This window comes from Saccopteryx bilineata, chromosome 7 (assembly GCF_036850765.1).
Source record: "Saccopteryx bilineata isolate mSacBil1 chromosome 7, mSacBil1_pri_phased_curated, whole genome shotgun sequence".
Taxonomy (NCBI): Eukaryota; Metazoa; Chordata; class Mammalia; order Chiroptera; family Emballonuridae; genus Saccopteryx; species Saccopteryx bilineata.
Window position 1 is genome coordinate 113343466 of NC_089496.1, and position 27400 is coordinate 113370865.

General features: G+C 58.0%; 1 protein-coding gene across 2 annotated transcripts in view; it reads left to right on the forward strand.

Annotated features, from left to right (window-relative positions):
* INPP5A (inositol polyphosphate-5-phosphatase A) overlaps nucleotides 1-27400 on the forward strand; it is a 154156-nt gene that overhangs the window by 96767 nt on the left and 29989 nt on the right. For both annotated transcript variants that reach the window (XM_066239550.1, XM_066239551.1), the window contains exons 5-8: nucleotides 3106-3169; nucleotides 9037-9140; nucleotides 15135-15187; nucleotides 16673-16792. In XM_066239550.1, coding sequence (XP_066095647.1) covers nucleotides 3106-3169; nucleotides 9037-9140; nucleotides 15135-15187; nucleotides 16673-16792 — 341 coding nt within the window. The remainder of the gene's footprint in view (nucleotides 1-3105; nucleotides 3170-9036; nucleotides 9141-15134; nucleotides 15188-16672; nucleotides 16793-27400) is intronic.

A 27400-nucleotide genomic window follows, 5' to 3' on the forward strand; every position in this document is an offset into this window, starting at 1 on the left:
TGGGAGCTCAGGCCTGGCCATCACCCGGGCCTCCTGGAGGTGCACAGCTGGACACCTTCCTGAGGACACTGGTGGCACCGGTGAAAGCCACCGTTCCCACCTTGCGCTCTTGCGTGAGAAGCCCTTGTATGTGTTCTGCTTTCATGGTATCTGGAGAAGAAAAATGTGTTCCCGTCGGCCCCTTCCTGCTAAGTCAACTTGATTGGAGTGTTAGGATTTTTCTGTCTCATGAAAAAGTGAGCCGGAGGCAGGAGGCCGGCAGGTTAATGGTGTGTACTCTGGCTGCCAACCCAATTGCAGAAATGATAAATCACCAGGCATTTGATCCGTTTGCAAATAAAGAGTGATGGAGGCATTTCTGACCGGGAGTGGGGCTTCTTCCTGGGCCCGCGCCTGTGCGGGGCCTCGACGGGGCTGGGGGGGGGGGGTGCCCTGCCCGGGTCTCCTCCTGCCCCCCAGCATGCGGGACACGGTGCGCCACGGTCATCTCAGTCAGCTGTGTTTGCAGAGCCGCTGCCACTGTCAGGACTCAACGCCAGAAACACGCTGGGGTCGGGTGTGGCCACTCTGCAGGGGGCGGGCTGTGACAGAGGCCGGCACTGGCTGAACTGCTCTGCCAACACGTGTTTTCACCAGGCACCTGGTTCAGCTGCTGAGCCACCTGAGGAGCGGGTTTCATCCGCCCAGGACACTGATTTCTGCCAATGCCTGGGTGGGTGGGGGCTTCAGGCCATAGCTATCTCAGAGACGGTCCTGTGCCAGGTTTCCTGTTCACATGGAGCTGGCACCTGCTCTGTGGCCACCCGGCCACTCAGAGCCTCAAGGGCTCAGCACTGAAGGCACCACTGACTTCAGCTGTCCCGTGGCTCCTCTCACTGCAGGATGTGGCGGGCTCCTGCCATGTCTGTGCTTCTGGCAGAAGAGCCACAGCGGCTGGTCGGGGCTGTGCTGACGGGCTTTCACAAGCACTCTCAACAGTCAAGGGTTATAAATATGTAAAAAGTATTTTAATTGTTTTTAACAAAACAGGCAAGGAGTCAATATTCTCAGGCGCATCAAGTACACTGCTGACAGGTGCTGTGGCCGAGGCCGCGGAGCAGCCCCTGCCTTGCTGTGCAAACGTCCTTGCTCTATGATAAATGGGGGCCCTGAACCATATTGATAGAGCGGGCTGAACATTGAGAAAGTTAGCTGAACTTTGACTTTAAATATTCATTAGAGCTAATTATGGATTTTCTGACTCTATGAACTAGAGTCTCCATACCTGCACTGGCGATGTATCTTCCATTTATTTGTTGTAAACTTAATGGCTTTGTATTAGCTTTACCACATTCAATGAGGGAATAGTTTAAGTGTTCGTAGTGACATTTATTTACTTACACCCTTTCCGAGTGCGTTCTGCCCAAAACAAATTAAGATATCCTCAGAATAAACTGATGACAGGAGCAGCTGTGAGTGTCACAGGTGCAGCCCTGTCCCCGCCTTTCCCGGCTACTTACATGTGCCCCGCCACCTGTCTTACATGGCGGGGCCTCCACCACAGTACGTCAAGGGAAGCCGGGCACCAGCTGTGCCCAGGTGTGCCCAAGTGTGCTGCCAAGGTTCCTCAGCTGTCCTTACACCTGCTGTGGGCAGGTGAGCAGTGGCCTGCACACTCAGTTTATTTGGAACCTGTTTGTATTATAAAACAGGTCCGGGGACATGATGTGCCCTGTGTTGACTAAAGATACTGTGCTACATATTTGAAAGTTGCTAAGCCAGTAGATCTTACAAGTTCTCATCACAAGGAAACAAAATTGTAACTATGTGGGCGATGGATGTTCACTAGACTGATTTTCAGAACCATTTTGCAATATGTACAAACACCAAGTATTACACTGTGCACCTTAAACTTATACAATGTTTAGTGTCAACTGCATTTCAACAATGCTGGTAGAAAAGAAATACTGTAACAATATCTCAATGTTGATAAAAATTAGACCAGAAGGCGGCTCCTGCCCTAGTGTGTGGCCTTTGGTCAGGCCTGGCAAAGGGCTGAGGATGGGCAGAGCCTGGGCCCAGGCTCAGGTGACCTGCGTCCCCTGAGGGCAGGTGCCCGTGTGTTTGGCCGGGGCCTCCCTGCGAGGGCAGAGGTGCTGTGGACCATGGAATCCGCTCACCAGCAGCTCCCCTGCCTCTCTCAGGAGCTCCTCCCACCCTGCCCCCCAGGAGGTCTCGTTAGGCCTCAGCTGGCCCGAGCAGCTTGTATCTGTGTGGTGGTCAGGATGCAGGGCACGGAAGCCTGGGAGGGGGTTGGTGGCTTCGGTGCTCTCCACCTTCCTCAGGTACTCGCATGTGTGTGCATGTGTGTGGCGTGTGGGGGCCTGGTTGGGACAGAAGGTGGGTCGCTGTTCAGCTGTGCCACTCCAGCTTCCTGCCGCATGCGGCATGATGGCGGAGTGCGGTCCTGCTCAGCGAGCACCCATGTCCAGGGCCATCCCTCACAGCACACATCTGTGCACGTGCTCGGGCATACACAAGTATATGTACACACATGTATACACACCCACGCACACACATACACGCACACACACATACATATACATACACACACACACACACACACACCAAGTTTGAATTTCAGGTAAACAAGTAGCTTTTAGTGACAGATGTCCCATGCCACCCTCCATTGGTGGCCATCCTACCCCCATCCCAGCCCCTGCAGTTTTGCCTTTTCCTGAGTGACTTCGGGCAGGGCTCAGGCCCTGGTGGCAGCCCTGCCGAGTGTCCAGGAGGAGGCGGTGAAGAGGACAGTGTGGAAGCCTCGGGCAGGGCAGCCGTGTCTGAGCCCCTGGACCAGTCCCACCAGCAGAGCCCTCGCCTGCCGGGCCTCCGGGCCCCACAGCAGAAGTGAGACACCCTGGACAGCAGTGGGCTCCCGGCTAGAAGCCCTGGTGTTTGGGTGTCAGGGTTCCGTGGGGAACATTCAGGTCTCAGCATCTGAGCCCGAGTTACAGCGAGTGTGCCTTTCACTCTGTTTGAGAGAGAGTTTTATGCGTCACTCAGGACTGTGTCAGAAATACCCACACGGCGGTGTCTCACCTGGTTCCTCTTTTTGCTCCACAGGCTTTAGGAAGCTTTTATTTTCTTCACGAATCCTTAAAAAACATCTACCAGTTTGACTTCAAAGGTAAGACTCCATGCTGTGAATTCCCAGAATTCTTGGGGGTTTCTCGTCTTAATGGACGTCCCACCCCACTGATGGCCTGGCTCCTCTGGGCCCTTCTTCCTGGTGTCCCTGTGCGGGTAGTGTGGTCTCAGTGTGTGTCACTTAATGGCTGTTGCTGACCAGGGACAGCATATGGAGACCTGGCTCTCAGGCTACCCCACCACCTCACGCCATCACCCTCCCTTCCACCCTGCTCCCAGGGCGAGGAGGAGGGCTAGGTTCTGCATCTGTGTACCTGTTTGATGTGGAAACAAAAACAGAATGAAAGGATATCCCCAGGGAGGCGCGAGAGCCTGTGTTTGGCCAAGTGGACGTGTGCCCTGTGTCTACTGGGCAAGCCCCACTGTCTGTGTGGGGAGGGTGGCCTGAGCTGTCTGACGTCATGTCCTTGTCCTGTGCTTGGGCCACTTGTGGCCCTTGCCCAGACCTGACAGATGTCCGGGTTAGCCCTCCACCTGGTCTGCTGGGGCTGTTACTTCCCCCTCAGCGTTGTGTCTCCGGGTTCTGTGTAAATCCGCAGAGCTCCACGCGGGCTGCTGAGCCAGATCCCATCCATGTGAAATGTCATTAGAGCTGTAATAACTACAGAGAGCACTAATTATGTCAGTGTGCTGTGTGCTCACTGGGAGACGGATCACCTCACGAAGCGGAGGAGCCGTTTCCTCTGAACAGCGGGAGCAGGGACGGCATCAGGGCTGAGAATGGGTTCAGCCAGCAGGCGGTGTCTCTGGCCCTGTTGCCCGAGGATTCTTCACACGCTTTCAGACACGCGCATCTGACTTTCCCACCCGCGGATGTGGTGAGAGGAGAGCCAAGGCTGCTCCCACCACGGTCTTCGTAGACACTGCCGTCGGCATGTTGCATTCCCCAGTGGAGAGCCGGGAGACGTCCCAGCAGGACTGGCTGCAGAGGGCTGCTGCTGCAGGTCAGCCCACCAAAGGCCTGCGCGGCTCTCGTCTGTGGAGCCTGCCCTTCCCTAAGGACCCGTCTGCATACATGTCTCACTACCAGTTAGCTCAGTCAGAGGTTCCCGCTGGCCCGCAGTGTTGTTAAAGCTGCGTATTGGGGGTGCGGTGACTCCAGCACAGCCTTGCCCAGGGCCTCACGCTGTCAGCGATGAGAACTGTGATCACAACAGCAGCGAGCATGCTCTGAGCAGTCTGTGTCAGGAGGGCGTCAGCTCTGAACACACTCGCAGGGTTACTGCTGCCCCACAGCAGGGCGCAGGGTATAGCGCATGGCCGGCATCTCAGGCAGGGGTGCCGCTGCCACCTGCTCTGCAGCCCCTGTTCTTCAGGGTTCACTCTTCTGCCCTGAACTAAGTCATAGGAAGAATTATACCCTGTGACCATGAGGGTTATCCCAGCTGTGCAAGGCTGGTTCAGCAGTCAAAAACAAGTTAGTACACAATCTGTCACATCAACAGGCTAACGAATAAAAGTCACATGATCATATTTAGAGATACAAAAAAGCACTTAACAAAAGTCAACACCCATGTGTAATAAAAACTGTCAGCAATCTAAGAATAAAGGGGAACTTCTTCAACTTGATAAAGGAAGCTTCAAAAACCTATAGCTAACATCACACTTAATATTGAGAAACTAGAAGCTTTTCTGATAAGAGCAGTTACAAGATGAGGATGTTCGCTCTCACCATCCTCTTCCACACTGTCCTGGAATCTTGGTTAAGGTGGTAAGACAAGAAAGTGAAATGAGAGATTATTGTTAGGGGGGAGTGAAAGAAATGTCTCACTCTCAGATGACATGATTATCTCCGTAGACAATCCCAAGGAGTCACCAACAACGAAGCTGGTATAATAAACAAAGTCACAGGGCATGAGGCAGACAAAATAGTAGCTTTCCTGCACGCCAGCAGTCAACACGTGGGATTTGAAATGGAAAACAGAGTAACAACCACATTCACACACATAAAAATGAAGGATTTAGGTCTAAATCTAACAAAACATATATAAGAGCTATATGAGAAAAACTACAAAACTCTAAATGAAAGAAACCAAGGAAGCCCTAAATACATAAATGAAGAGATGTCCCATGTTCATGGACAGGAAGAGTCAATATTTTCAAGATGTCAGTTCTTCCCAAATTGATCTCCAGATTCAGTGCAACTCCAGCAAGTAATTGAGTGGGTATCAACAAACTTGTCCTAAAGCTTATATGGAGGCAAAGAATGGTCCACACAGTATTCAAGGTGAAGACTGGCACTGCCTGATTTGTGGACGCTGTGAGGCCAGGGCAATGAGACAGCATGGCATTGACAAGGGAGGGGACAGAGAGGTCACTGGAACAGAATAGAGAACCCAGATACACACCCCTGTACACAGTCAACTGGGATCTCTGACCAAGGGGCAAAGGCAGCACAGTGTAGCAAAGATAGTCTCTGTAGCCAGTGGTGCTGGACACCTGGTCGTCCACATGCAGGAAAACGGATCTGGACTCAGACCTGACACCCTGCACAAACTGACTCAAAATGAATCATAGACCTAAGTGTAAAACAAGATTATAAAACTCCTAGAAGATAACAGGAGGAAAGGTAGGTGGCCTTGGGTTGCAGATGAGTTTTTAGATCAACACCAAAACCACAGTGCATGAAAGAAAAAAATTGATAAGTTGGGCTTCATTAAAATGAAAAAGTTATGCTCTGCAGAAGACACTGTTAAAGAAAATGAAAAGACAAGCATGGACTGGGAGAAAATATTTGCAAAAGACACAGCCGATAAAGGACTGTTATCCAAAATAAACAAAAAACTCTTATAACTCAACAGTAAGAAAACATAATAAATGAGCCAAAGATTGAAACAGATGTCTCATCTAAGGAGATCTATAGATGACAAATGGACATGTGAAAAATGTGAGCATCAAGTCTTCAGGGAAATGCCAGTGGAATCAGTGTGGTGCTGCACACACTTGTTAGAGTGGATAAAACCTGGAAAATGGACACTACCCAGTGTTGACAAGGCTGTGGGAAGGTGGGGATTCATTCACTGCTGAATGTGAAACCCTGCAGCCATTTTGGCAGAAAGGTCTCACAAAACTAAACATACTCTTACCACATGGCCCAGCAGTCACATCCTTTGATATTACTTCCAATAAGTTGAAAACTTATATCCACACAAAATCCTGCACAGGAATGTTTGTCATATAGGAAATCGTATTACCAAAAACGGGAAGCAACCAGACCATACCCTTCATAGGTGACTGCGCAACAGCCAGTGGTACAGCCTTATTGATGGGTGTTCAGCAACGAAATGAAAAATGAGCTGTCAAGCCAGAGGAAGGCATGGAGGACTTACTGTAGATGGTTGGCCCTTGAATAACATGGGTTGGAGCTGCTCAGCTTCCCTCCCATGGGGATGTTTGCAGTGAATACCGGCACTGTTTTGATCTGTGTGGGTGAGAGTCCATGGACACAGAGGCCGATCGTATGCATCACCTGCGTCGTCTACACCAGGGACTTCAGCATGCTAGCAGTTTGGTATCCACAGGGCATGTGGGAGCTCTCTACTTTCTTCTCAGTTTTTTATAGTTGTGAAAACAGCTCTAAAAGTAAAGTATTTTTTTAAGAATGCCAGCCTCTTCTCCCAACTCTCCCCACCCCTGATCCTGAAATGACCCTACACGCACCTGTCTCACCGAGGCCTGGGGCATCTGCACAGGACTCGCCTTGGAGGCATCTGTCCCTCTGCTGTGTGAACGGGCGGCTGGGTGGACAGCTGCGAGTACTGAACCTCTCCCAGGAGGAGCCATGCACCTGAGCAGACGTAGGAAGAAGACCTCTCCTCACGTGCAGGCACCAGTGAGCCACGCCTGGCTGTTAGCTAAAAGTCCTTCAGAAAAGAGCACCTGTCAGTGGCCCTCTCACGAGGGAGGGAGGAGTCCACATGTGTGTTCATGCTGCCGTCAGAGCAGCGCCCCCGGGATGTCAGAGCAGCCCGGAGCCCCGCGGACGTGCCCGGACGTGCCAGCAGCCACATCGCTGTGCTGCTGACCATCTGGAAGGAGCAGGGACATCCTCTAGGTCTGGGCAGCCAGAGCCAATGCAGGGCCAGGGCTCTCTGCGGCCGTCAGTCCTACAGACAGCCCGTGGCTCAGCCCTGCCTGGGCCAGCACCTGTGTCCTGCTCTCACAGCCAGTGCTCTCGGCCCCCACGGGCCCCTCCCCCGCCACCCACTCCTCCATCAACCCCACATGCAGGCCCGTCCTGTGGCCACACCCAGGGACTCTGTCCCCCATGCCATAGGTAGGACTGTCCCCAGCCTTGTGCCCCAGGTGTCCAAACCGTGTCCTGTGCTGTGTCCCTGTGCACGTGCTCAGTGCTCGCAAGTGGTCGAGGTGTGGGGAAGAATGGGGAGCAGGTCAGGGAGCCCACAGCACAGGTGGGAGCTGCATGAGAGCTTCCACGTCCCCAGTGGGTGCCGGCCCTCCCTTGGGCAGTAGCCCCTGCTTTCCAGTCTCCCGGGTGGGCCTCCCTGCGACCTGCCCGGAGAGTGACAGCCGACAAGTGCTGTCCTTGTGCAGAGATGGATGGCAGGGCCAGTAAGTGCTTCTGTGCAGAGAGCACTTCTGCGCCGTCCCAGCTGCACGTGGTGTTGGGGGGTCCATGTGTTTATTCACACAGGCCTCCTGGGTAGCCAGGTCTGTCTCCCTCCAATGGGCCTTCAGAAGGGATGGTGATGAGCTGGGGGGCCTCGGGGGACCAGCTTCAAACCAGACACACCAAGGCCATGTCTGTTTGGGAGCCAGAGCGGAGGAGCAGGGGCACAGCCTGCACTCAGGGAGCCGCTGCATCCGCCTGCCCTGCCCCATCCCCAGCTCCCTGAGCCCCTGAGCGTCCAGGCGCAACCGGTGCCTGGTCAGCCCCCAGAGTCCCAACCCCTCCTGCGTTGCCTTTGCCTGGGGTGTGCTGTCCCAACATGCTGCTTCCTCGTACCTGTTACTCCATCATGTTGGTGGTCTACAGGCACAGGGCACTCCAGTAAACCTGGGGGGCGTGGGGCACGACCCCCGGGACCCGGCAATCTCCTAACAGCCCCAGAACATCACCCCGTGCCAGGGCTTTCGGGCCCAGGAGCAGGGAACACGTGCAGGGCCGCAGCCAGCGGGCCTTTCCGCGCGGTTTCTACGGGCCGACCTGTGGCGCGCTCCGACAGGGCGCCCTGGGGAGGCCACAGGCTGAGGCCAGTCCGGCCCCGGGAGTTTGAGGAGCCGAGTCTTGTGTCTCTTCACCAGGCACCCCACAGCGCGGGGGTCCGCCCATGAAAAGAAACCATCCCAGGCCTGCATGAGGGAACCAGGCCAAGCCCTGTCTGCAGGCGGTCAGCCCGGGCCTGGGGTGGCCCCACTGGGTCCCTCATCCAGCGAGGTGATGGGCGGGCCTCCAGGAACTCCGTTTGCAATGCCCCCCCCTCCAGCTCACATAAAACCCCTTGTCCTTGGACATGAATGATGTTGGCTGGGTGTGAGGAGGAAATCGATGTTATTAAATAAATTTATATTAAGGTGTGAATGAGCAGTAAAATCAGCCTCTTAAATGTAGTCATGGTCTTAACGGAGGATGCCAATTAGCCCCGTAAATCTGCAGGTGGGAGCCGTGAGCGGACAGTGAAGTGGAGCGTCAGGTTCCAGGGGGCCGGCCGCACTGTACGAGCCACAGGCATCGCCTGGAGCAGCTGGCCGGCTGGGTCGGCGCCCTCATCGTGTCCCATGCTCCCCACAGGGGTCTGTGGGTGGGATAGGGACCCTGTGGCGCGTGGCTGTTGGGTGTTTGGAGGGCCCAGTGATGCAGTTGTTCACATCATTCTGTCTCTCCAGCTAAGAAGTACAAGAAAGTCACTGGCAAAGAGATCTACTCGGACACGCTGGAGAGCACGCCCATGCTGGAGAAGGAGAAGTTCCCGCAGGACTACTTCCCCGAGGTGCGTGCCTGCAGCCTCTGCCTGCAGCCCCGACTCTCAGGAGGTCACGTGCGAGGGGCGGTGGAATGGAACACAGGTCTTCCTGTCCTCGGTGGGTCACGCCTGCGGCTGCCATGGCCGTGTCCCTCAGGGGGTCTGAACTGCACGTGGTTCCTCGGGGCTGTTAGGTGAGAGCTGAATGTGCAGTGTTGACCCTTAAATCACCTGCTGCATCTTCCCATTATTGTCTCCTGGCAAAGGGACCATCCCCAAACATGTAGAGGAATAATTGCCAGTTCACTTTGGGCCTGGGGTATGAGCAGGTCAGTCTGGCCAAGATCTACCTACCCCACATAATCCCCCTCCCAAGCTGGGGTGTGGCCAGGAAGAGGCCCACCTGGAGCCTGGGTGCTGTGTTCGGGTGGTGGTGGCTCCGTTCAGCTCGGAAAGTGAGGGGAGAGCGGGAGTTTGTCCCGTGGCCAAGACAGTCAGAACGTGCTGACCTGCATCCTTAGGGTTCAATGCGCTTTGCGGTTTGCTGTTTATGCAGCATTGCTGCCTGCATGGTGCTGGGTCCGGTGTCTGTCAGCGTCGCAACAGCGCTCGAGTCTCCTAGCCCCATGTGGTCACACAGTGACCCGGCGCTGGGCCCACCCCGTGTCATAGTTTACTGCTGTCGCTGGAATGCTGTGACTGAGCCTGGGGGTGGGCGCAAGGCCTGGGCGTCCGCTCACTGGGACAGGCCTGCCGGAGGACTGCCCAGCCCCTGCTGCGCGAGGCCCGCTGCACTCAGCCGTGCCACCCACGCTCGGAGCTGGTCTTCAGCAAGGCCACAGCTTTATTAACTTGCTTTATGGCCTGAGCTGGGACTGAGGGGCTCTTGTGGCTGCTTCCATAAAGGATGGCCCTCTTGTCACACCAGGGCAGCTTCCTCATCCATTGTCTGAGCCAAGGACTCAATGTCAGGGGCCAGCCTCCCGTCCTGCAGCCCGCAGCCCTCTGCTGTCCCCACTCCTCGGGAAACTGGAGGAAGACAGGCCTGGAAAGCTCTGGAAGCTTCAGACTCAACCTTCCCTGAGTCCAGCCCCTGCTGTGACTCCTGGGGATCCCCCTGTTATGTTGGCCATGGTTCTCTTGTGTACATTGTGGGACAAGAAGTCAGTGTCAGCGTCCAGTTATGGCTGAACTCCGGCCCCTGTCCCAACCCAGACCCATGCTTACCTGAAGTCCACGCTAGGGCCCACACTAGGGGCCCTTGCCTGAGGGTGACCAGAGCCCCAGTGAATGGTGGAGCTAGAGGGATGCTGGGACAGGCGGCAGCCCAGGATCCCGGCTCTTCACAGCAGGAAGAGAGCGAGCTTGACCAGGGCCGCCAGGCTGGCTGGGGCAGCCCTGAGCTGGGCAGGGAGGCCCTGAGTCCATGTACCTTCACCATGTCCAGGATCCTGGCTCCCCTGGAGCGATGACCTGATACCCACTGGGTAGGAAGCCCCCAAGGCTTCCTCAGCCTTGGTCCCAGGCACCACTGTCCATTAAAGGCTGGGCTGGAGCCTGAGTCATCCTAGCCCTTCTGTTCTCATCCTGGGGTCCAGTCCCAGCCTGAAGAGGCACCCAGCAGACCCAGGCAGCTCAGGCACCCCAGAGGAGGTGGTGAGGGCCATGAGCACCTGAGACGGAAGGCAGGGTCCGGGGGGGGGGGGAGCGCCCAGGTCACCACAGGTCAGTGTTGAGTAGCAGGGCTGGGCCGAGTGGACAGAGGCCAGCGTGGGGGGAGCCCTGAGACACTCACACACACATACAGTTCAGTGTCCTTGTTTGCACGGTCGGGAGTAAGGGGGCACCTGGCCTCCAGGCTGAAGCGGGGATGGGCCTGACTTCGCCCTCGCCAGGTCCTCCCAGCCCACCCTCCATCCTGCATGTGGGCCCAGCCGGTGCCTAAGCCAGCCCGCACGTGTGACCCCGTCAGGCAGCCATAGCTGCAGCCTCTCCCTGGCCAGAGCTGTCTTCGTGTCAGAGACACTGGCCCCTCCCCCACACGGGATGGGGTATACCCTGAGACCCAGCTTGTGACGGACCCCAGCACACAGCCCCTGTCACCCAGGAACTCACACTGTCTCCTGGGGTCCCTCGTCCACTTGTCACTCGTTCGTGAACCCAGAACCTCGGTCCTCGGAGATGGAGACGCCAGAGTCCCAGCACCTGTGGGCCGTGAGCGGTGACCCTGCCTAAAGAGGCTTCTGTGACGGTCACCATGTCCTCTGGTGATGAAGGGGAGGCTGAGGCGGGGCTGGTCCTGCGTGGACGTCCCATGTAGGAGCTAGTTCCTGGAAAGGAGCCACCAGGTGCTCGGAGACTCGCTCCTGGGTCCAGCACACTGGTCAGGGCTCCTTTCTCCTCCCTGCACAGCCAGCGCTCAGCTGAAGATGTGGGTGGGATGCGGCGAGGTCTGGGGGCCTCAGCTGTGGTGTGCCCCTCCTTGGACACCGCTTCAGAGAGGCAGGCACGCTGGTGCCCAGGGCCAGGGTGCTGTCCCTAGGACGGGCAGCAAGGGGCTGCCCGCCTCCTGTGGGGCATGTGGCCTACTCTCAGGGTGGCCACACTTTGACTGTGAAGGGGGCTGCTGTACCCGGCATCAGCCCCGCCAGGTGGCCATGCATCATCTCGGGAGTGAACTCTGCAGACATAGGCATGCTGTTCCCGGAGTAAGCTGTCAGTCTCTCCTCATCTGAGAGGGGCTGAGGGGAGCTGACGGGAAGCCGGCACATCCCAGGCTCTGCTCTGTGGGGACACAGTTCCAGGTGTGTCTTCAGCAGAGGGCGGTCCACCTGGGCGGGGGTCGGGAGGCCATGCTGCCTGCCACCGGCCTGCATGCAGCCATTCTGTGCCTCAGGCCAGCCCTTCAGCTTGGCACGAACACATTTTCGGGGAGGGAGTTAGTCTGAGACGGATCCCCTTTCTTCTATTCTATTACTGTCACTTAAGGATAATCTAAATGTAATTACCACGATGGAGGCAATTCCAAATAATTACAGCCCTGCATATAAAACTAACAAAACTCCCGCTGATTTACGGCTGCTCTGGTGCAGCCGGGCTGCCGACGCGGCCTCTGGGAGCAGCACTCCAGATAACGTGAGCCCATTTTTAAAAAGCAGATTTGTGTAGTCGATCGGGGCCGAGGTGGTTTTTCCTCTTGCCCGTAGTGAGAAATTGGTTGTTACCATAGATCACAGGCTGCTCCTGGCTCTTATGAAAGATGAATTAATTTCACTAATGCTCCAGAGCGGGCCCTTCCCGGGGAGGTGGTGTGGAGATAACCTTCCGCAGCCCCCCTCGCGTGTGGTGATTTATGCTGTCTTTTAGTAGATGAAGCCGTCTGTGTTCGCCATCCATCTGCTGCTAAAGGAATCCTATTAACAGGGGTCTGAGCAGAGACTTAATATTGTATGGGGAGCGGCATGGCAACCCCCACTCCCGCCCGGGTGACGTGGCTTCACTTCGTGGTGACAACCTCTCTGAGAGCCAGGACGGCCACCCTTGCCACTGCTGTCTCTGTCCACCATAGCCTGGAGCCCTCAGTGGGGTTTCAGACGGTGGCCGTAACCAGAAAGCTTAGTGCACAGACGGGATAGGGCCCCAAGCTGCCTGTATGCTCTGTCCCCTCACAGGAGCGGAGCGAGCCTTCACCCAGATGCCTGTGGTGGGTGGTGGGTGGTGCGTGGTGTGGGCAGGTCCCGGGCAGAGGCACCTGGTGGGAGGGGAGGGAGCTGGGGAGAAGGGGAGGAGCTTGTTTCTGACCCCCAGGAGTGAAAGGAGCCCTTGGTGCCCTGTTTTGCTGGAGGATGGGTCATGGTGGTGACCAGGGGTGCAGAACCAGTTTTTATTCCCAGAAGTCATGGAGCCTGGCAGCCATGTCCTTCAGCTGTCCCCATGTTCCAGAGCCAGCTCCAGAGTCAGAGGAGGGGAAGGGGATGGGGGAGGGGCAGGGAGGAAGGAGCAGTGAGCTAGAGCCCCTGGGTGCAGGCCTCTCCTGGGAGGTGGGAGCCAGTGGTCAGGAACAGCCTGCAGGGTCACCGCTGACCCACACAGCCCCTCAGGGAGGGGAGTCTCTCTGCTGTTTGGGGCTGCGTCCTCACTTTGGGACAAGAGGAAGTGGCCTAGGGTGGGGGGAGAAACTGCGGGCTCTCCAGGCGGGCAAGTCAGACAGCAGGTGCGTGTCGAGGCCCCTCTGTGCCGAGCCAGGTGGCTGTTCTGTTCTTTAAGCTGTCCTTGCCTCCTGCGCTGACAGAAGACATGGCCACAGAGGGTCAGGGTGGCTCTGTCCCCATCATGTCCCATCTGGGCGGGGTGAGAGTCAAGCTGCCTGAATCTCTGAATACAGCTCTTCCCACCCTCTTGCTCTGTGACCTTGAGCACAGTTCCTAACCTCTGAGCCTCAGTTTTCTGGTCTGTAAAATGGGAGCTGGTGGTGCATGGCCCATGGCTGACGTGAGCACTGAATTCGCTGTGAGCATCAGGCCCTAGGCCTGTTGACCCCAGGTCCCAGAATGGGTGGGGTGGTGCTCACAGGCCTTACGGACGCTGAAAATAACAAACTGAACCAGGTGCGGTCAAATCAGGACTCAGAGTATTAATGAATTCATCTGGGGCATAGCCAAGAGACACAACAATTTGGGATCAAAGAGAGCTCTCTGGGCAGAGGGCTGGATGCAGGAAGCAAACTGCTGTGAGGCCACGTGCAGTGGAGAAGCAGGGGCCGTGTCTAGAGGTCACTCGCGAAGTCCAGCTGTCCGGCAGTGTGACCAGCTCTCCCGAGGCAGGGTCAGGGGAAGTGGAGGGAGCCGTGGGGCAGCAGCCACAGGGCAGTGGCCCTGGCAGAGCCTGGACGCCGGGTGTTTGTCGATGAACCGTCCGGGCCCTCCACGCAGGGAGCACTTCCGTCAGCGCCTGACTGTGGGTTCCTGTGCGGTTACCTTTGTCCTTGCTTCTCACTCCCAGCGCAGCGAGGAGGGCTGGCCCAGGGGGTGCGCTCCCCCCACAGCCCTGCCCCCATTCCCAGATGACCCAGGTGACCGTGCACAGGTGCGTGCTCCGGCCGGGAGTGTCGGAGGGAACAGGATGTTCTCGTCCAGCATGCACACGGTTGCCAACACGGTGTCTGCGAGCTGAGAGCTCAGCAAGGTCTCCCTGTGTCTCCTGGGGGCTTTCAAGGGGTGCTGGGCAGGAGCTCCAGTCTCCAAGCTGCTTAAGCTGTGAAGTGACCCTGTTTGGTGTTGCTATTTAAATTAAAATTAAGATAAAATAACAACAGTTCCAGTGGTTGGCGGCTCCAGCTGGCCGGTGGCTCCCATTCTGGACAGTGTGGCACAGACGCTGCCACCGTCACAGCTGCATCCTGCTCCCTGGCCCAGCCTGGGCACACGTGGGCAGACAGGTGGCAGCCCCGTGGGTCTCTGGGAGGCAATGTGGGCCTCGCCCCACACACCCCATCTGCTCTGGCCCTGCCAGGTCAGGAGCCAGCAAGGGAGGGACATGGGCCCATGACCCAGTCGCAGCATCCCCGGCAAAGGACACCCGAGGGAGGGGAGACAAGGCGTGAGTCGGGGCTGGGCTCCTGGTCTGCTGTCCGGCAGTGTGACCAGCTCTCCCGAGGCAGGGCCAGGCCCCGGCTCCTGGAGCGCGCCCGCAGGAGATTCTGAGCGGGTCTTCGTGCCAGCCATGTGCTCGCTGTTGGCACATCTTTGCAAACACTGCTCAGGAGTTCCCGTGGTTTGGCCACAGTGCACTCTTCTGAGCCTGGGCAACTGTGGTTTGCTGGTAGCCTCCTCCTTCCGGGGAAGGGGCTGAAAGCTGGAGTCGCCATGCTTGCCCATGCCTGTCCACCCTGCCGGAGCTGTGTGCGGGGGCTTCCTGTCCTGAAAGGGGCATCTCAGCCCCTCTGAGCTGAGAGATTAGTGTTCTCTGAGAGGCCTTCCCTTCCTCTTGACCGCTCATCTGTGTGACCTGTTTATTTTTCAGTGCAAATGGTCAAGAAAAGGCTTTGTTCGGACTAGATGGTGCATCGCGGACTGGTACGTGTCTATGCTGACGGCCGTCTCTGCCTCGCGGAGTTCTTCAGCTGCTAGTTCCCCCTTGTGTTTTACACGTCATGTGTGTCAGACGTCCCTTCAGAGGCTGTGCCGCCCAAGTGCCCCAGCCACCTGAACCCCGCTCTGCATTCCTCCTTGCTGCCAGGGACTCTGTGTGACATGATGCACTGTCACACTCTGAGGCGAGGCTCTCTCCTTTGTGGCCAGGATATTCCCAGCGCCGCCCCAAGAGCAGCTGGTTCTCCTGGCAGCCCGCACTGTGGCCCACTGCAGTCATGTTCCACTGCGTGATGGCAGCCCAGCAGCATGTCCTGGGGGGTTTAGGGCATGGCTGCGGTAGGGCCCCCCACCTGAGACCCAGGCGGGCTTTCCTGCGGGCAGCGACTCTCAGTGGTGCCACAGGAAATCTCACCCCTGGCTGCCTTCCTGGCTGCGGAGACCAGCTCTGCTCACGCTGACATGGCTGGCTGTGGGTGCAATCTGCACGTCCTGGATGGGGTGTGCACCCTTCTGCTGCTGGCAGGCTTGCGCCAGCTGAGGGTACACACCCCACTGCCGGGCAGTGGGGAAAGGCACAGCTCAGCTGGGTCAGCGGCCGGCTCTGCGCCTGTGTCCCCCACCTGACCCCAGAGCACCCCATCAGGCTGCCCAAGTCGGCCATGACCCCCCGTGCAGGCGGGGACTTGGGAGGAGCAGCTCTGCTGTCTGCACGGGGGCCTCCTCGGGGCTCAGGTTCCTGCTCCAGGAGCAGTGGCCACACTCCTGCCCTTCACCTTGGGCCACACAGCCCACCTCGCACAGTGGGGGCAGGGCAGTGGGCGGGCTCCAGGGACCGGCTTGAGGTCCTCCTGCCACTCCAGGGAGGCTGAGCTATCGACGCTCCATCTCCACGGTCAGTCCTATCTGCTGGGTTTGGGGCCTGGTGGTCCCGGCTCTGCAGGTGACCGTGGTGGACAGGCAGGGCTGGGGGTGCTGACTGCATGCATCCTTGCCTCACCACAGCCCCGCAAAAGCTGAGGCTGCAGGATGACTGCTGGGCCTTCCCTGAGCGCCCCCTGGAACTGAAGTGAGTCACTTAGTGGTCCCCAGTCGTTGGACCCCAACAGTGAGCACTGTGGGCACCTGAGATCAAGTCCCTTGCTGCCTGAGGGAGCTGAGGCCTCCCCCCGACCCCCTCTAGCTTCTCCCTCCTCACTCTCCCCTCCTCCAACTCCTCTGGTTCATGGACAGCTTGAGAAAAGTGTCTGTGATCTTGCAAAGATTCAGAGGACACTTCAGGTCTTGTGTGTCCCCGAGCAGGTGTGTGCTGCTCTGGGTCAGGAGCATCTGAGGATGGGAGCATGGAGCACAGCTGGCCTGGAGCACAGCTGGCCTGGCCTTGGCAACCCCTGGGGCCCTGGGTCAGGGCTGGCCGCTCACCCGCTCCCGCAGGAGCAGCTTCATCTGGTCTCCTCTCTGTCTCCGCAGCGCCTTCGACTTGGTGAACATCCACCTCTTCCATGATGCTTCCAATTTGGTCGCCTGGGAGACGAGCCCGTCCGTGTACGCAGGGGTCCGGCACAAGGCCCTGGGCTACGTCCTTGACAGGTGGGTGCTACGCGCAGTCCCCCGCTCCCAGGGGGTACGGCTCGTTATTTTGAGACAATTTCTCCCATTTTTGTTTTTCTATTTGCCAGAGATACAGAACTCAACAAGGTTGACCCATTGATGGGACACAAACCCTGACCCCTAGCCCAGGCCCTAGCGGTCCCTCCCAGACAGGCTTAGGGTGGGCTGCGTCCCTTGTTCTCTTCAATGTCGTGCGGGAGACAGAAAACATACCCAGAGCTGGGACAGAAAAGGACGTCAGCTGGTGTGCCTGGGACTCTGACGTGGCATGTTGCTGTGGGCTGGGGAGCAGTGTTCCCCAGGGTTCGCCAACCGCACGGCGCCTTCCATGGCTCTGGCCTCCCTGCTGCTCCTGGAGCTGACGGGCTGGGTTGAGGCCCCTGGACATCCCCAGCTGTGCAGTCAGCTCAGTGAGGCCCCACTGGCCAAGGGCCTCCTCCCTCCCAGCTCTGCCCTCCCAGTCCAGCCACCAGACCCCAGGCCCGGGTCCGGGGGTCGTGCTCCTCTGGTGAGAGGTCTGCCTCTGGTGGAAGCTGTCCTGCCCCAGACCCATGCTCCCAGCAGCCTCTGCTCAGTCCCCTCCTGCCCTGGACCCTGGGGGAGTCTCCCTCTGTTTCTGGTGGTATCGCCTGACCCTTCACAGGATCAGAGCTGACGGGTGGTCATTTAGAAGAGAGGCGGCCCCTCCAACTCGATGGATGGGGGTAGGTTTGGTTTGAGGACCAGATGGATGTCTTGCCTGAGCTCAGACTAGAAGTCAAGTCCCAGGGCTGCTTGTCCTGCTCAGTCCTCACTGAGTCCTCTCCGCCCACAGCCCATGACCCAGGTGATGGTCAGCCATCTACTCAGGCTCAGGACAGCCACTGCTACAATCTAGCCGTCTCCCTATTCCTGCCTGGTGACCTCAGGATTCTGCAGGCCCCTTGCTGTCCTCATCATGCACTGAGGACTGTCCCCAGCCACCCTCTCTCTGGCATGGCATCTGGACTCTGACCTTTTAGGCCTCCTGTCTGTACCCGCTTCCCTCCCGGGCTTCACCCTGTTGTGCCACAGGGGACCCTTGGGCTGCCATAGCTGCTGTGTGGCAATGCCGTCACCTCACCTCCAAGGCCCTGAGACGAGGGCTGGGTCCTGTCCAGGCCTCTGGCAGGGCCCTCACAGGGAGGCAGGAGTGTGGGTGGCCTGCCCTCAACCCCTAATGCAGCTTCCCGGGTGTGGACTGGGCTGGGCTCAGCTCAGAGCTGGGTGACCTGAGGTGGTGGAGGGACAGAGCAGACCTGAGCCCTAACCTGAGTTCCCGGCCACAAGGAGCCATGGGGCCCGTGGCTGGTCCCAGCCTGCTGACCCGTGACTGCTGGGATGGGGCTCTCACGTCCCTCTGTCCAGGCACCGCATCTTTGGCCATCTTGTCCACGAGCTTCTTGTTGCCCATTCACACCTGGCTGGTTCTAGAGTGCCCCCAGGGGCTGCCAAGTCTGTGTGGAGGCCAGCGCTGCCCCGCACTGCTCACTGTGGGCACTGGCCCGATGGCACTGGCGTGGGACAGTCTTGGTTCAGAAGGAGGCAAGGAAGGCGGGGTATGCAATGACACCAGGCTCGGCAGCCAGGGCTGGTCTCCCGAAAGCAGCCAGGCTGGGGTGCTGTGGGCAGAGCTGCCATCCCTGGAGCAGCAAGCCAGTAGCTAGAACTGGGACCTCACTAGGGCTCTGCTGTGGGCTCTTGCCCGGCTAGTGGCCCCGTGGCTGCCGAGCTCCACGGGGGCCCACACAGCCGCGGCTGAGGCGGGCTGTGTGCAGGTGGTCTGGTGTGCTGACCACGGCCAGCTTGTCCATGAGCTATGGCATTAAAGCGTGTCGTTGCCCCAAACTGCCGTTGCTCTGCGGCCTCGGGTAGAGCAGCCTTGGGGTACCAACCCTGGGCTGTGGCTTCGCATTCCCACGAGTCGCCTCTGTGGGGGCTCGGCCAGCCGCAGATCCGGCCCCTGCACTCAGCACAAAGGGCCGCTCTGTAGGAGCGTGAATGCCGGGCCGCCCTCTCATCAGGGCTGCTAACCTTTTGGCAGCCACCAGCAGGCTGCATTCTGCTTTGCCGATTGGGAGGACAATGCCACGCTGGCCCTTTGAATGGACGCTGCCACCAACAGTGCCCCATTCACGCTTTGGGAACTTCTGGGAGCATTGTGTGCCGGCCGTGGACATGGAGACAGCGAGGACACTCCTGAGAGCGGGGCTAATCTCCCCGTGAAGCTCTGTGGCCCCGTTTCCGTGAGCCCGTGGCGTCAGACCTGGGGATGGTGGCCTGTGAGCCTCAAGTCCCCCCAGAGCTGCTGGTGGACCCTGTGTGTAAACTGAGAGGCACCCAGGGCTGCGTTTGCAACTTTCCTGTAAATCTAAGATTATTTCAAAATAAGAAGCTCATTTCAAAAATGGAAAGACAGATTCTCTTTGTCTGAAGTGTGTAAACTCTTCAGAAGGGTCTACCCTTCCGCAGGGCCGATGCGCGTCACTGAGGCCGGGGTCCGGGGGCCCCGCGCCCCTCACTGCAGCCCATGGCAGGTGGGCTCCTGGAGACAGCAGAGGACAGGGCTGTAGGGTTGGGGTGCAGCCAGTGTTTCTGCAGGGGTGGGGTAGGCATTGCAAATCTCGTTTTCTGTGCAATTTAATTTTTGAATTTTTTTCTTTTATTCTCTTGCTTTGAAACTTTTAAAAAGAAGATAAACCTCCAATTAATGCAGAGTGGTGACACTCAGGGAGCGGTGCTCCCTGGTGGGGGGCCACCATCGGCCTGGGATCCCTCCACCCTGGGGACTCTAGGAGGCTCCGCGTGCAGAGGGCCATTGCACCTCTGTACCTATTGTGGGGACCTCACAGACACAGTGCAGCTCTCTGGGGAGCGAAGGGGATTAAACCAGAAGCAGAGGCCTCAGCGTGCGGCCTCCTCACTGAGGCTGAGACTTCCTGACACCTCCTGGAGCTCTTGGCCGTGAAATGAAATTTTTTTTTTCCACAAGTGACAGGGCTCTTCTGTGTCCCCTTTGAGATGGGGCCTGGCCTAGTTCAACAGAAACATTTTTACATTACAACTGTGAAATCTTGGCATAAAGCACCTCTTTGTTCCCCCCGTATTATTTCCTCACAAATACAGTCTATTGTCACAGCGCTGAAGTTAATTTGATCAACATTGGGACATTTAACTTTTATGTCCGGTCAAAAGAGTTGTTTCATGCTCATTTTGGGCATTCAGAAGGGATGATGGCCAGAAAAATAATGTTGCTGCAAACAATTTGGGGCAATTAGTTTCCCAGGGAGAGGCGCTGTGATGCCGGCCGCCCACAGCCCCTTTGTCGTGCCGGGGGCGGTCATCAGTCAGCTGTCAGCCTGCTCAAAAGCCTCTGGCCTGAATGTGTCTCTCAGGCCGTTCCCAGCACCCGCTCCTGGTGGGCGAGGAGTGGGGTGGGTCTCCAGGCAGAGGGCAGGCCTGGGCGCTCCTCCCGCACCTTCCTGGTCATCTGCACGTCCACTCGGGCCTCAGCCTGCGCGCCTAGGTGTCCACGGCTGTGTCTGTTTGGGGCCCAGCTTGGAGGGCATGGAGTCCAGGCTGGACAGGCCACCGTCCCCACCATCCCCCTGCCCTCAGGGCGGGATCGCACCCAGTGAGGACGCGAGAAGTCCAGTTGCCGTCCCAACAAACAAACGAGCTCTTTGTTCCTCTGTCTCAGATGATTGATGCATCTATAATGTACCCTTTCTCTTATTTATTGGAAACCAATTCCCACGTTCAGAAGCGCGTAGCAGACTGTGATGAAGGCCACGCACCCTCTGTCAGCTCGCTCAGTACACGCGCTACGAGCCTGTGTCGTGCGTCCTTCTGCTAAGGAATGAAGCATGACACCCCAACTCCCCTGTGTTCTCCACACTGAACCCTTGTCCCGCCCCCCGTCTCCACCCAGTGCCTGTCCTTCCCTCGCACACAGACCACATTTCTCCGTCATCCGTGAACACATGTGCACATTTGCACAGTCTGCGCGCCTTGTCACCTGCACCACGAGCACCTGGGTACATGTTTGCAGGCATCCCCACTCAGCCCTCCAGCTCCAGCCAGGCTCTGCTGTGGGCATCCTCAGTGTCCTGCTGACATTCAGGACAATGTCGGGAAACGTGCTTCTGGCTGCCCACTGCCCTGCACCATGCCTGGGCCCACGCCTGTGTCCTCCAGGGGCCTGTCTCACATGCCTGCAGCAGCTGGGGGTGTGGCATGGTTTGCGTTTCCCAAAGCCTATAGGCCGAGGGTCACCCTGCACCCCCACTGGTGAAGGCTGTGGGGCTCACTGGGCTGGAGTCAGCCTGTGCTTTCTGCCTGACGCTGAGGAGGAAAGTCACGGTGGGAGGGGCCTCCCGTGTGCCATTGTCGGCCGCGGTGCAGTGACTGGGGTGATGTCCCACGCTGTTTGAGGACAAGTGAAAATGCCGACTGCTAACGCAGCCCAGCTCATGCCCGTGGGTGCACTATGGGGTCCCGCACCACGCGAGAGGTTCTCACGGGAACAGCGTCCCATGGTGTGGTGTTAGGAGGCTAGCAGTGGGTAGTGACAGAGAAGCACCGACAGAGTGACCGGGCCTGAGGCCGCCTGGCCCCTGGCTCCCCCACCCCAAGAAGCAGCCCTGTGGCCAGAGACCCCTGCAGTGAACAGACAGGGAGGTGAGGCCCGTGCCAGACCTGGGAGCCTGGCCATCCACTTGGGCTCCCACCGCGCAGTGCAGACCTGGCGGCTGGAACCACACCGTCATTTCTCCCAGCTCAGGAGGCTGGAGGCCAGAGGTATGGGGGGCCTGCCTCCTGGGCTTGCAACAGCCCCCTTCTCACCGTGTCCTCCATGCCCCGTGGACGCCTCTGGGGCCTCTTATTCTGAGGCTACCAGGTCTGTCAGATCCGAGCCCACTGAGAACCACCAAGCTTCCCCACCTCCTTGAAGACCCACCTCCACAGTCACATGGGGACTCGGGGAGACACTACAGAGCAGGCCTCAGACCTCGACACAGCAGGTGACCTTCCAGAAACGTGAGCATTCCCATGGGGACGCCTGTGGTGATTACTGCCGTTGAGGCTGTGTCTGCGCCCGAGACGCCGCAGCTGCTCCAGGTCAACCCCGCCTGAGTGTCTGAGGGCTTGAGTGTCCCCATGACTGGGAAGGCCCGCCACTGCCACTGGGTGCTGTGGTGGGCATGGCAGGTCCACTAGCCTGGCCCAGCTCAGGAAGTGTGCGCAGGGGCCTCGGAAGGCCGAGCTCAGAGGGCACCTGCCGGCTGGCCAACAGGCTGGTCACTGAAGCCCAGGCGTGCTTATTGTTGGGACTGCAGCATGGGATGCTGTGGGACCACCAGAGGGACATGTGCTGCATCGTACCGACACTGGCCCATTGTTGCACACGGTCCTCTTCCCTGGGCTGTCCACCTGGGGCTGCGGCCTCACCAGGCCAGTGCCAGCACGGAAACAGCCCCCATTCCAGGATGGGAAATGAATTGGTCGACTTGTTTATAGCAGCTGAGACATTTCTGTCACACGCAGTTCAGTGAGGTATTTAAGGTTAGGGGACACTTTTAAGGAACTCTAAAATAGTCTGCCTGGTTTTAGTATTTTCTATTGTTGATGTTTTTGTTAATAAAAATTGTTAGACAGGCCCTGGCCGGTTGGCTCAGTGGTAGAGCGTCAGCCTGGCATGCAGGAGTCCCAGGTTCGATTCCCAGCCAGGGCACACAGGAGAAGTGCCCATCTGCTTCTCCACCCCTCCCCCTCTCCTTCCTCTCTGTCTCTCTCTTCCCCTCCCGCAGTCAAGGCTCCATTGGAGCAAAGTTGGCCTGGGCGCTGAGGATGGCTCCATGGCCTCTGCCTCAGGTGCTAGAATGGCTCTGGTTGCAGCAGAGCAGCACCCCGGATGGGCAGAGCATCGCCCCCTGGTGGGCGTGCCGGATGGATCCCAGTTGGGCACATGCGGGAGTCTGTCTGACTGCCTCCCCTGGACTGTTTCCAGCTTCAGAAAAATACAAACAAACAAACAAAAAATTGTTAGACAGGGAATATGGTCTCTACCAGATCTGAGAGACAAAAACTGATGTTAACCGATTCCTAGTGAAGTATAACTTCACTGCATTCATAGTTAAAAGACAAGAATGGAGAGAAAGACAAGGAGCAGCCCCGGCGTGTTGGTCACTGGAGAGGACAGCTGGCGTCTTAGGGTGCACGGCAGGCCTGAGTTCCGAGGTGACCAACCGGAAACACTGTGATTTCTGAATACTTAGCCATGACTCCCTGGAGAGGGTGTCTCGTTACTGGAGGTCCTTCCTCCGCAGCACGGGGCACCGCGAGTCCACAGCCCAGCTCCACTCACGGGACGGGCCTCGGTGACGCAGCGATGTCGCTGTGGCTTGTCTCATAATGAAATCACCTGTCAAGACAGAAAGACACTCCGTTTTCAAGTCCAAAACATTGATTTTTATGGTTCTTGTAATTCCCTTTTTGAATTAGGCACACAATATTGATGTGGGCCTACTTTTTAATCATAATAGCTCCTGACAAGGTAATTAATTTTAAAACAACGCTCTTTTTCTCCCGGTCCAAATGGCACTCTGTTGAAATTAAAAGTGGGGCTGCGGGCCCAGCACTCAGGCGATTGCCTCGGCCCGGGACGCGGCCACAGACCTCAGACCCGCACGTTATTAATGGGCTCCCGCCACTGCATCAGGAAGAGCGCAGCCATGGAAATGTGATCCCGTTTAGGTTTTTAATGACCGTGTTACAAGGTTCCAGACAGGTCTGTGAAGCCTCTCGCCCCTGCAGGTCCGTCCCCCCGGGCCCCCCACCAGCTCGGTCCCTTGTGGGAGGAAGAGCCCAGCCCAGGGTCGGCAGCATCTTCTCTCTCTGAACACTTAGAGGTTCTTAAAGTTTATTCACCCAGATGTAAATCAAATTTGTTAGTTTTTTAAAAAGAAATTTACCTCAAAGGGGGCTCTACTAGCCAGATGGGTGTTTGCTTCCCAAGCCGCAGGTGGGTGTCAGCGGCTCACAACCCTTCGTAGCCTCTCGTTCCCTCTCCGCAGCCGTGAGGACTGCAGGTGAGCTGGACATTTCTGTCGTCCAACCCACGGTGCCCAGCCTAGCACGTGCTCCGGGAGCAGTGGCACCTGTCTGTGGGCAGAGGGCACCTTGTGCCCCTTCAGCGCACCCTGGATGTGTGCTCCTGCAGGCCTTGCTGTGGGCTGGGGTGTGACTTCCTCCTGCCCCGCCCCCCACGCAGCCGCCGGGCGCCACTCACCTGTGAACCTCACGGATTCCACAACACAGGGGTGTGGCCTCTTCCCTGCAACAGCAGTGATTTCTTGCTGCCCCCCACCCCCTGCTGGGGAGAGTGATGCCTTAGAGCTCAGATCTACTGTGATGGTGTCAGCTGCAGAAAGTCACAATGGACTGGCAGATGTCGACTCCCTGCTTTACACACCAGCCCTCAGCCTGCACCCACTGCAATGAGGCTCGCGGGACAGGAGGAGCCCCAGCGGGAAGGACGGGACCTGGCGTGTGCTCACAGCCGTGCAGGCCACACGCGCGTCCTCCTGCTGCCGTCATCTGCACATCTGGCCAGCCTGGGAGTCCGGCATGTGGACACCTGGGCATGGGGAGCACTGCTGCCCTCCCTGCACCCTCAGGGCAGTGCAACTCCCACGCGGACCAAGGAGCACCACTGGCTCACTGCTGGAGTAGGGGATGGGTGGGTGCTGTACAGGTGCTCCTGCCCGGGAGAGTGGCGGCCTCCTCTCTCCAACAAAGCCAAGCTGGAGAGAGTCCCTCTGAGTGGAATGAGGTCCCCCGTGCTGTGACAAGGCTGGGACAACTGTGTGACCCTGACAGCATGGAGTGGACAAGGGACTCAGGGTCCTGCACCCTGCCTGCAGCCCTGGGGCCGGGTGCTGAGCTGAGGTCCCTGTTGCCACATCCTCTAGCCCCACTCCCCAAGGACAAAGCAGCACACATGTCTCAGGAGACATGGGGCAGTGCTCTGAGCGCCCAGGCACACAGCTCAGCCAGGGGCTCTGCCTCTGGTCTGGGAGCCCTGCCCATGAAGACACGTGGAGGTCAAGGAGGCCACGTGCAGGACCCAGGGTGGGGTAGGTCAGCAGGACGAGGAGGAAGCATGTCCACGGCGATCTCCTGTCCTCAGCCACCTTGGGGCAGCCATCCCTGCCGGGCTCTGACGCACCTGGAGGCTGCCGCAGAGCTGATAGATCTGCCACCTCAACTGCTCTGCTTTGGGGGAAGGGAGCGCAGAGAACTGACGCTGAGCCGGGCGGGGAAGTCGCAGCGGGAGCGCTAGGGGCGGCAGACAGTAAGGGAGCCCACGCCTGCCCCTGTGAGAGCCCTTCTGTGTCCTGAGGATGCGAGGATGCCGCCTCCTGGGAGAGCAGTGGCAGGCGCCCGGGGCGAGGGACAGGCTGCGCTGTGCTCTGCCCGCAGTCAAAGTCAGTCAGGTGAGCTGTGAGGACACCAGTTTGGGTTTCTTAAAGAAGCACCAGGTGGTTAAATCCTAGTGACAGTTTCCTCGACCTCTGCTGGTTCTGGGGGGCCGGCTTGTGGCGGCATTGTGGGGTCAGGGCTGTGAGGTCAGACCTGACCCGCAGGACAAGTCTCCCTCGTGAAAGCTGAGCACGATGCTGTCTTCTTGTTCCCATCACGGCCTCTGTGCACAGGACCTGGACCCCAACGTGCATGGGTGGGGGTCGGGGAGCCTGTATCCTGAGGCTCCTGATGGGAGGACACTCTTCCTGACCTTTCCAGGAGATGCATGGATTCTCTGAGGAGTGTTTTTCCTCTAAAGATGTTCACCAGAAAAACATCTATTTTTCGCAGGACGGCTGTGGTAGCTGGAGGGTCCTGTGAGACAGGGCTGCATCTGCTCACCTGTGAGCACAGGGCAGGTGGGAGGGGAGGAGGGGTCAGTGGCTGGTCCTGGACATGGTGGCCAGTCCACGGAGCTAGGTGTGGCAGGCGTTACGGCAGGTGCCCCTGATGTCTTTGCTCCTGAACAGTAAACAAGTCAGTGAAATTGCTGGTCACCTGCCCGTTAATAGCATCTGTGAGAACGTGTTCTCTCTCAGATTGATGTAATTGAACGTTATTTCACACTCCTTATTAAGAAGGGAGAACAAAGCTTCTCGTGAAATTTAGCTGGATGATAGAGCAATTAGTATGCAAGGGAAGTAGGAAAGCAGCTGAGATGATTTTTTTAAAGAATTGTCGACAGAAAGGGTTTCCCTATAAAGTTAGACTAACTGAAAGTGCCGGGATAAAGGGTGCACAGAAAAGAACAGGGAGCCCCGGGAAGACCTGAGTCGCTGGGGAAACTCTGTGCTCTGAGAACTCGGGGGAAGAACCCTGTCTGACAGGGAGTGCAGCTTGGTCACCCAGGAGAAACTGACTCACTCGGAGTGAGGGCAGCCGCAGACCTGCCCTGGTGGAAGGGACAGGGAGCTGCTGGTACGGCACAGACGGCCTCTCGACAGTAGTCTCCCTCGCGGCACAGAACCTGGAACTGCAGCAACAGTGGACGGCCAGCAGCGACCAAGCCCTCACGTTACACCAGGGCAGCTCCTGGAGCCCAGCGCGAGAAGGCAGGGACTAACCAGAAAACCGGGCTCGTTCTTACACAAGGTGAATCAGAGATGGTGCAGGTCCTCACAGGTCTGCACGAGGACCGTCAACTTCCTGGTCATCACGCAAGTTAAAACAAAACCGGCCTTTTCCCTCCAATGAGACACGTAGAACACGGCACGTCCACCCTCTCGGTCATGTGCCGGTGAGCGGTCAGCCCCTGCGCCACCTGGCAGCACTGGGAGCCAGACCCTCATGACCAGGTCCAGCCACCCTCATCACCACGGGAGGCATGGGCCCAACGCCACTCGGCTCATCACTCCTCTTGTCTCAGCTGAGGAATCGTCAGAGAAGGCAGAGCAGGTGCCACACGGCAGCCACGCCCCATGCTGTGTGACAGGCTTCACAGGGTGGGCTGGGATGCCTCGGGTTCCCGGTAAGCATAGGCAGTCTCTGTGGTGGTGAGGGCACTCCCCGGCTTTGCTGCCGTAGACTCTCCCTTGGGTGTGGGTCTCTCAGGTGCAGCCTGTGCAGCTGTCACAGGGTGTGCCAGTGTGGCCACTGGGGGCTGGGTCCCCAGGCCTGCCTTTCCTCTGCGTGGACGACCGTTGGCCCGGCTGATGTTTGTGTCAGCAGGGGTCTCCTGCTTTGAAAGCGGGAGCAGCCAGCGCCTCACCAGCTCTGGAGCCACTGCTGCCGACAGTGCGACGGGCAGGGTGTGCAGGTGTGAGCAGGTCTGCGGCTTCCTTGTCTGAGGGCAAAGGCAGAGAGGTGCTGGCATGGGTGGCCGGTTAGGGGAACGTCTCTGTGAGACACGTCATGACTGACAGGACAGGCAGGAAAGTGTCCTCAAGCCAGGTGGTGCCACCTTAGCGCTTTGAAATATCCAGATGAAACAGGTGCACAGTTCTGGAGCAAGTCTCAGAACCTTCCTTGCCCGGGGGGCCATCC